This window comes from Callithrix jacchus, chromosome 13 (genome assembly GCF_049354715.1).
Source record: "Callithrix jacchus isolate 240 chromosome 13, calJac240_pri, whole genome shotgun sequence".
Lineage (NCBI taxonomy): Eukaryota > Metazoa > Chordata > Mammalia > Primates > Cebidae > Callithrix > Callithrix jacchus.
In genome coordinates this window covers 106,383,049-106,391,756 of record NC_133514.1, presented here as the reverse complement: position 1 = coordinate 106,391,756, position 8,708 = coordinate 106,383,049, and the positions used below count along the sequence as shown (strand labels likewise).

At 46.2% G+C, this 8,708-nt stretch overlaps 1 protein-coding gene and 1 pseudogene across 1 annotated transcript in view; both read left to right on the top strand.

Annotated features, from left to right (window-relative positions):
• Window positions 1–1,119: 1,119 nt before the first annotated feature.
• VPS4B (vacuolar protein sorting 4 homolog B) overlaps window positions 1,120–8,708 on the top strand; it is a 30,446-nt gene continuing 22,857 nt past the window's right edge. Inside the window, exon 1 of the mRNA XM_035271298.3 lies at window positions 1,120–1,374. Within this exon, the coding sequence (XP_035127189.1) occupies window positions 1,348–1,374 (27 nt within the window). The 5' untranslated portion in view covers window positions 1,120–1,347. The remainder of the gene's footprint in view (window positions 1,375–8,708) is intronic.
• On the top strand, window positions 7,096–8,007 carry LOC144579079 (26S proteasome regulatory subunit 8 pseudogene; annotated as a pseudogene).

Here is an 8,708-nt window from a genome sequence, read left to right as displayed (position 1 = left end):
GGAAGCTGGACAAACAAGAACTGGGTAATTTGGAACGAAGTGTTGCCCAATTTTAGAATCACAGAGCCAATGAAGATCTTTAAACTTAAAAAAAAAAAAGAACTGGGTAATTGACAATACCAATGAAGAGGGAGGAGGAGAGGACTTTAATTCTTTAGGAGACACCAGATTAGAAAAAAATAAGGAATTAGTGAGAAAAAAAATGATGGAGTGATTAAACATCTATGTTGCACTCCTTTGAGAAGGTTAACTATGGAAAGAAGAAAAGGGTGTTGGTGGCTGCAAACCACAGAAATGCTGAGAAAGGGTTTTACCTTAGCTCTGCCTCTAATCGCTGACTCATGACCTCACATAAGGCACTTAACCTCAAGCCATTTGCCTGTAAACATAACTGGCATAAATAATATCAGGCATGCCCATTTTACAGGACAAGTGCTTCCCTCTCAAACCATAAGCTCGAGGACAGCGGCCGTCCACACCTTATTTACATTCATCTTCCCAGGACAACAGTCCTTTGGAGAATGCCGAGTGGCGTGGGAAGTACGAGCAGGGACGAGCGCCAACCGGCCTGCGGCTTCACTGCTTCCGCATCGCTGTGCGGCCGCCTCACCGCGCATCCCTCTTGAATTCTTCACCACCGAGATGAGGACTGTGATCGCCCCCATTCCACAGAGGAGACGCAGTGAAAGAGGAACAGTCACAGACCCAAAGCCCCCAATCGGCGGGTCTTGGAAATGGATGAGTTTTTCACTTGCACGCTACGAGGCGACAAAGCAAGCGGATGAGAAGGGAAGAGAGCCAAGGCCAATAATTTATCTCAAAGTAAAAGACCTCCCGGGAGAAACAAACAAACAAACAAACGAAAAAGCAAAAACAAAACAAAAACCCGGCTCTGGGCTTCTGCGCTTGCGCTCTCCTAGGTCTACCAGGCAGCCGCCAGCCCCCTAGGCCAGCGTCTTAGTGCGCCTGCGCCAAGCCCGACTTCCGCCAAGGCTCCATCGGCTTCCAGGCTACGTGCCCCGCCCAGGGAGGGCCTGCGTTGTGGCGAGAGGAGGGAGTCTGGTGACTGGGCGCGCGTGCTGATGGCGAAAGCGGAAGTACATGAGCAGAGGCGGGACCAGAACCCAGGAGGGGGCTCGGGATTGCGGAAGTTTGGTGGGGAGGGTCGGACCGCTGGTGTAGCGCAGTGTTGTCCAAAACAAGTGCCGGAAGGGAGGCTGCCGTTCGCGGTCGGAGAACCACTGGCCTCCCCAGTTTGGTGGTTGTTACCGCGGACGCGGTTCGACGTTGCTGCTATTGGCTCTCCTCGCCCCTCATTCCCCCGGGGAACCGCCCGAGAACTCCACTATGGCATCCACTTCGCCCAACCTTCAGGTATCATTGCTCATCTCCCGTTCCCTTAGGGAGCTGGGACCCAGGGGAGGCGCGAGAAGCGGGTGGGGGGCGAGGAGAAGGGAGGAAGCGGCTGCGCCTGTGGTCGGAGCGGAGGAGGGCGGGTCCGGGGAGCTGCAGCAGGTGGGAGAGGGACCCGTCTTTCACCGGAAAGGTCGTTTCTGGCCGGCTCCTGGGGTCTCCCGAGCCACTGGCTTTTTGAGACTTCACTTTTGTTGGAGCTTCCCTCTTTCCCATCCGCCCCTCCAAACCGGCTAAGATCTGGGCAGGTCTCTGCAATCAGTGTTATGAAGAAAGAACGTAATGTTTGCAAAAAGCCCTGTTCTGGACCAGTTGAAAAGAGAGTGGTCATAGTTCGGTTCCATCTTAGTTTCTCAAGCTGACAGCAGACCTCTTCTTTCTGAGCTGTCAAGTGGGTAGAAATATGGGAACAGCCCAAGAATCTGAGGTTACAGCCATCCTATGTACAATCTCCGTGAAGCCATTAAATTTATGTGCACTCTCCTGTGACTCCCAGATTGTAGTGTGTATGTCGAGGAGTATTCTTAAACTTCTCTTTGGCTCCACTTTCACTCCCCCACCGCAATGAGCACAGTGTTTTGTACACAAATCATGGAATCCTACGATTTTAGACTTAATCGTTAGTCCTTTGTGGAATGGAATTCGTTCAGAAAAGAAATTCATGTAATATGGTGTCTCCCATCCCCAGAATGGATCTAGGGCTTCAGTGGAGTTTAAAATGTAGTGTGGCTTAATGTAGAGGACTCCCAGTTCAGGAAGTCAATCAGAAACAAAAGAGTAGCCTAAAATGCTTTATTGAATCCTTGTCTTGGACTTCCAGTAGTTTGTTGAACAGGCATTTATTGAAGTGCCTGACAGAGGCATCGAAGGTAATGGAAGGACTCCCTAACCCATGATAATTGATTCTGAAGAAAGACCCCTCAAAGTAGACCCACTTAACAGAGATTAAAATTTCACACACACATACACAAAAAGAGTGGGAAAAGAGGCTTGCTTGGGACTTTTATCTCGAATATCGACCTCGAAGATTATGAAAATAATTGCTTATCTTTCACAAAATATAATTGTGACAACTCTTTGTAGAATAAGTCGTGTCGATTCGTCTGTGTCTCCTTCCTTCCTCCCTCCCTCCCTCCCTCCCTCCCTTCCTTCCTTCCTTCCTTCTCTCTCTCTTTTCTTCTTTCCTTTCCTTTTTTTCTTGAGATAGAGTCTCACTGTTTTCCAGGCTGCAGTGCAGTGGTGCGATCTCAGCTGGCAACAATCTCTGCCTCCTGGGTTCAAGCGAATCTCCTGCCTCAGCCTCCTGAGTAGCTAGGACTACAGGTGCCCACCACCACGCCTGGCTAATTTTTGTATTTTTAGTAGAGATGGGGTTTCACCACCTTGGCCCAGGCTTGCCTCGAACTCCTGACCTCAGGTGATCCACCCACCTCAGCCTCCCAAAGTGCTCGGATTCCAGGCGTGAGCCACAGCGCTTGGCTGTCTATATCTTTTTCACAAAGATTGTATTAAACTAAGATTCAGCAATCTTCACTTGAGTTTTCTGTAGCCCTATTTGGAAAGGTTCTTTTTGGTAAACATATTTGGAAAACGTGCTGGTCATTTGGTAAAAGCATTTTTCCCTTGGGTACTAAAGGTGATTCTTTTGATGCGCCCATCTTGTCATCCTTGTTAGCTTTTTGACTAGTTTTATTCCACCACCTTCTCATTTGTCAGAGACTTCTCATGTGATTTGGATACTCTGCAACATAATCTTTATCCGTTCACTGAAACCTTTCCTTCTGCAAAATTTGCAGGGTATTATTGTTGTTTTGAGACAGTCTTGTTCTGATGCCCAGGCTGGAGTGTAGTGGCATGATCTTGGCTCACTGCAACCTCCATATCTCAGGTGCAAGTGATTCTTGTGCCTCAGCCTCCCGTGTAGGTGGGATTACAGGCACCAGCCACCACGCCCGGGTAATTTTTTCTATTTTTAGTAGAGATGGGGTTTCACCATGTTGGCCAGGCTGGTCTGGAACTCCTGACCTCAAGTGATCTGCCCGCCTCAGCCTTCCAAAGTGCTGGGATAACAGGTGTGAGCCACAGTGCCTGGCCCCAGAATGCATCATATTTGAATTGGACTGTTAGATGTTCTTCAGTGAATCAGCTAAAGACCGACCAACGTTAAAGGAATAATTGCTACTGTTAAACAGGAGGGATCTTGAATTGTGATTTTATTAGTGGTAGGTTCACATGTGTGCTTTCTCTTTCAACCTTTTCAACCTTCTAACCTAAGAAATTTGGATTAATATTCACTTAATGACTCACTTCCCCCTGAACAAGGCAAAAATCCCTGTGGCCAGATGCTTATAATCTAATAAGGGAATGCAGATAACTTAAAATCAAAATTATGTAATAATATAATAAAGCCACACGGTAGTCTCCACTTCTCTGTGGTTTTACTTTCCATCATTTCAATAACCCACCATTCAATAACCTGGGTCCAAAAATTTTTAAATGAAAAATTCCGGAATAAACAGTTGATAATTTTTAAACGCTGTGTCACAGTGCCTGGGTCATTCGCTTCACTTCATGTTATCAGGTAGGCGTTTTATTCACATCCTCACAAGAAGGTTGAGAACAGTGCAATAAGATGTTGAGAGAGGGAAACCACATTCACATAACTTTTATTACAGTATATTGTAATAAAATGTACTGCGCAAGGAGGCAAAGTCTATGTGATGGGAGATGGCGAGGGGCCAAATTAGTGTAGTATCCATTCAAATAAAGTGGAAAGGATTGATCAGAGGAGAAAAATTGAAGATGGTGAAGAGTCAGGCTTGTATCTGCCTCTTTTTTTTTTTTTTTTTTTTTTTCGAGAGGGAGTCTCACTCTGTTGCCCAGGCTGGAGTGCAGTGGCATGATCTCCACTTTTTGTAACCTCCGCCTCCTAGGTTTAAGCAATTTTCCTGCCTCAGCCCCCCAAGTAGCAGGTAGGATTACAGGCATGCACCAGCAGATCCAGCTAATTTTTGTATTTTTAGTAGAGAAGGGCGCCATATTGGCCAGGCTGGTCTCAAAATCCTGACCTCAGGTGATCCACCAGCCTCGGCCTCCCAGAATGCTGGGCTTATAGACATGAGCCACTGCATCCGTCTGTATCTGTATTGTAAAAGTGAGGGAGGAGGAAGAGTCTGGGTTTTCTCCCAGATTTCTGGGTTGGGCGTCTCAGTATGTAGGGATTGTTTTTGGGAATACAAAAGGAGAGATATTTGGGGCCAGGGCAAGGGAGCAAAATAATTTGGTTTTGAACTTGTTGAATTTGAGATGCTTGTGGAGGCAATCAAATGGAAATGTCCAGTGAGTATTTACATACATATGTGTAGAACTCGGGGGAAGGGACTAGGCTGCAAATAAGCATTTGGGAGTTACTAGCATACAGATGGTAGCAGAGGTTGTAGGCATACAGAGTCACATCCTGGAGAGATTGCAGAATAAGGCAAAACAAAGACCAAGGTAGAAATTCTGTGGATTAGTGACATCTAAGGAGAGAGAAACCAGAGCCTGGAAAAAAATTATTGATCAAAAGTAAAACCAGGCCAGGCGTGGTGGCTCATGTTTGTAATGCCAGCATTTTGGGAGGCCAAGGCAGGCAGATCGCTTGAGCTCAGGACTTTGAGAACAGCCTGGGCTACATGACGAAATCCCCTCTCTACAAAAATTAGCTGGGTTTGGTGGTGCATGCCTACAGCCCCAGCTACTCCAGAGGCTAAGGTGGAGGATAGCTTGCGCCTGGGAGGTGGAGGTTGCAGTGGTCATGCCACCGTACTCCAGCCTGGGTAACACACAGAGACCCTGTCTAAAAAACTTTAAAACAAAAAAGGCTGAACCTGGAAGAAGATGGTGTCATGACAGCCAAGAGAGGAGAAACTGCCAGCGTATTTGTTGTTAGTGTTAAATGCTGCAGAGAGGAGTGAGAGAAGCATAAGATTTCGCTGTCAGGAGGCAGAAAGCATTGCTGTGGGAGAAACAGGAGATGAGGAAACTGAGATGAACGTGGATATTCTTTGGGATTTTGCTGTGGAGACAAAGAGATGAGTAAGATGTAGGGAGAGGAGAACCGAGGAGCTGAAAGGAGTTGGTGTATAGTTTGTGTTCTGCAGATATGAGTCCAAGATAGGACAACACATTTTTCTGCTAAGGGAAAATGGAAAGGTTGGAGAGAACAGTTGAGGGTCATATCATTGATGGAATAACTGTCAGCCAAGGAAGGTGGGGATCAGCTCCACACAAAGGAGAAAGAATTGGTCTCAACAGACAGGGCGTGGAACACCTTTTCTCTTGAGGTAGGTGATTGTAGAATTTACCCCATTTCTCAGGGTTTTCTAAGGTGGATGTGTCTGGGTCTCCTAAGTGGAAAAGGACAATTCTACACGTTCCCAACCTTTATATTTCCATATTGATGACTGGACCCTGACTGATGCTGGGGTGATACAGTCACTCAGTCTGTCTCAATTACTGTGCTAGACTCTGGGAATATAAAGAAATGAAGACCACAGATAGAACTGCTGTTGTCCTGGAGCTTACATACTAATGGGAGAGAGGTGCCAATACATTAAAACAATAAAAAAAACCCATGTGCATGCTCGCACACGCACACACAAAGATCATCAGCCTTAAGTCACTGAAAACCATGTAGGGTGGGAGTAAACAGAAGTGAGTCCAGCCCAAACCTGGTGAATATACTTCATTGTCAAATACGAGAGGAAGACTCAATGAAGGAGACTGAGAAGGAGCTGCCGGAGAGGTGGGAGGAAAACCCGCAAAGTGGTGGTTGGGGGCTCAGCAGAGGACAGCGTCCCAGAGGACAGCGTCCAAGGAGGAAGATATAGTCAGCTTTGCAAAGTATTGTCAAAAGATCAAGACGACAGGGCTGGTGTTTGGATCGAGCATCCTAGAGAGCCTTGATAGGAGCTGTTTTATTATGTGATAAGGGAAAGAGAATAGAGGCCACTGGTGAGATTTTTGGCTCCGAAAGGTAGCAGAGAAACAGAACTAACACTGACTAGTGTTTTGTTGTCAAATAAGACTTTTTAAAGGAGGGCTGTTTGTATGTTGATGGAAGTACCCAGTGGAGAGAAATTGCTCTTAAGAATGACAGAAGTGAGGTAACCAAAAGGAAGAAGATATTGAAAAAGCAATAGGGAATTTTTGTTTTCATTCATTAAACAATTTTGAGTACCTGTCATATGCCAGCACCATTCTAAGCTTGGGAAGCTCAAGGTGAAGTCCTGTCCTCATGGAGCCTGCCTCCCTAAAGCAGATAGCAGTGAGTGAGTGTACAGGTAAATGTAATGACAGTGCTGGGATGAGAGAGTGCAGTGGGGGACAGAGAACAGGCATGAGGGCAGCCTTTGCTATAGCAAATTAGGGAGGGCCGCTTTGAGGACTTGCCATTTGAACTAGGACCGAAAAGGGGACATCATGCATCATTCTGGGGAAAGGAAGGAAGAACATTCTAGGTGGGAGGGGTCCAACTGCTCAGGGTGCCTGAGTGCAAGAGGATTCTAGGGTTCAGAGGAAAACCAAACAGAGCTAAGGCCCACGTTATTTCAGACCTTGTAGGTCAGCTTGTAGCATCAGGATTTTATTATTTTCAGTGAGAAGCCGTCAGAGGTTGTCCTGTATGTTTTCAGATAGCAAGGGAGGGAGCAGGCTTATCACTCATGAGGCCGGGGAGTAGTTTTGACATATACGATAGCAGACTGAACTAGGATGTTAGCAAGGGAGATGGTGAGGATTATATTCGGAAAGAAAACTAGCTCTGGCTGAAGTGGAAAGATGTTGTCACTTGATGGACCAGAGCAGATGGAGCTGGAAGAGGGGAAGACAGGCAGCAGACTGTCAGTATTACCTGTCTGAGATTGAAGAATTCCAGTCAATTGTGAATGATAAGAGCCAAGACCTCCAGAGTCTGCAGACACAAAGGAATGAACTAAATGCAGAAGTTCACCTGTTGCAGGAGGAGCTACAGCTGCTGCAGGAACAGGGCTCTTGTATGGGGGAAGTGGTCTGGGCCATGGATAAGGAGACAGTGTTAGTCAAAGTGTATCCCAAGGGCAAGTTTGAATTAGATGTGGACAGAAACAGCAACATCAATGACATGAGACCCAGTTGCCAGGTGGTGCTAAGAAATGATTGCTACACACTGCACAGTATCATACCCAACAAAGGAGACCTACTGGTGTCACTGATGATGGGGGAGAAGGAGAAGATGCGAGCCTCGATTTAGGAGATGATCGATGGACTGGACAAGCAGATTAAGGACATCAGAGAAATGATCGAGCCACCTGTTAAGCATCCCAAGCTCTTTGAAGCACTGGGTATCACACAGCCGAAGGCGGTGCCGCTGGAAGTGGGTTCTGGAGGGGACAGTGAAGTGCTGCACATTGTGCTGGAGGTGCTCAAGCAACTAGACAGCTGAGAGGGAGGCCGCCAGGAAATCAGAGTTATCGCTGCTTCACTCAGGGCACATCAGCAGAAAAACTGAATTCCAGCTGGACATTTTGAAGATCCATTCTCAGAAAATGAATCTGACCAGGGCATTAACCAGAGAAAAATTGCTAAGCTTAGGCGAGGAGCATCGGGGACTGAAGTGAAAGTCCTATACAGAGAAGCCAGCATGTATGCCCTGAAGGAACAGCAAGGCCGTGTCACCTGGGAGGACTTGAGATAGCTGTAGGCAGCGTCATGCAGAAGGATAGTGAGCAAAAGATGTCCATCAAGAAACTGTGGAAGGGCGTGGATGTCCTTTGTGTGGATCCCTCCAGTAAAGCTTTGTGGAATGAAAAAATAAAATAATTAGCTCCCCAAAGTTAACCATAGAAAACGTGGTTAATTTTATTTCAGATGAAAAATGTTGAGAGAAATAAGGTTGAAGTGGAGCATTCGTCAGCAGAAAAAAAATAGATGCATGTCCTCTTAATTCATCATCTTTGGTTAAAGATTTAACATGTGCCACCTAGTACAGTGGCTGCATGTAGCTCTTTTAATTTTAATTACATAAACCCACTCCTCAGTCACTAGCCACATTGCAAGTGCTCAGAAGCCATATACGGAAATTCTCATCATCAGGGAAGGGCTGGCTTAATTAGTACCATGTTTGGAGCTAGATGCTTAAATAATACCAACTGCAGTATAAGAGATTAACAAAAAATCAGTGTGGTACTGAATGAGAGGAACAAATGGCCAAAGAGGTGAGTGCCACAGCATTTCAAAATTACCTGAGAAGAAAATTATAGTTAGAATAACGAAGA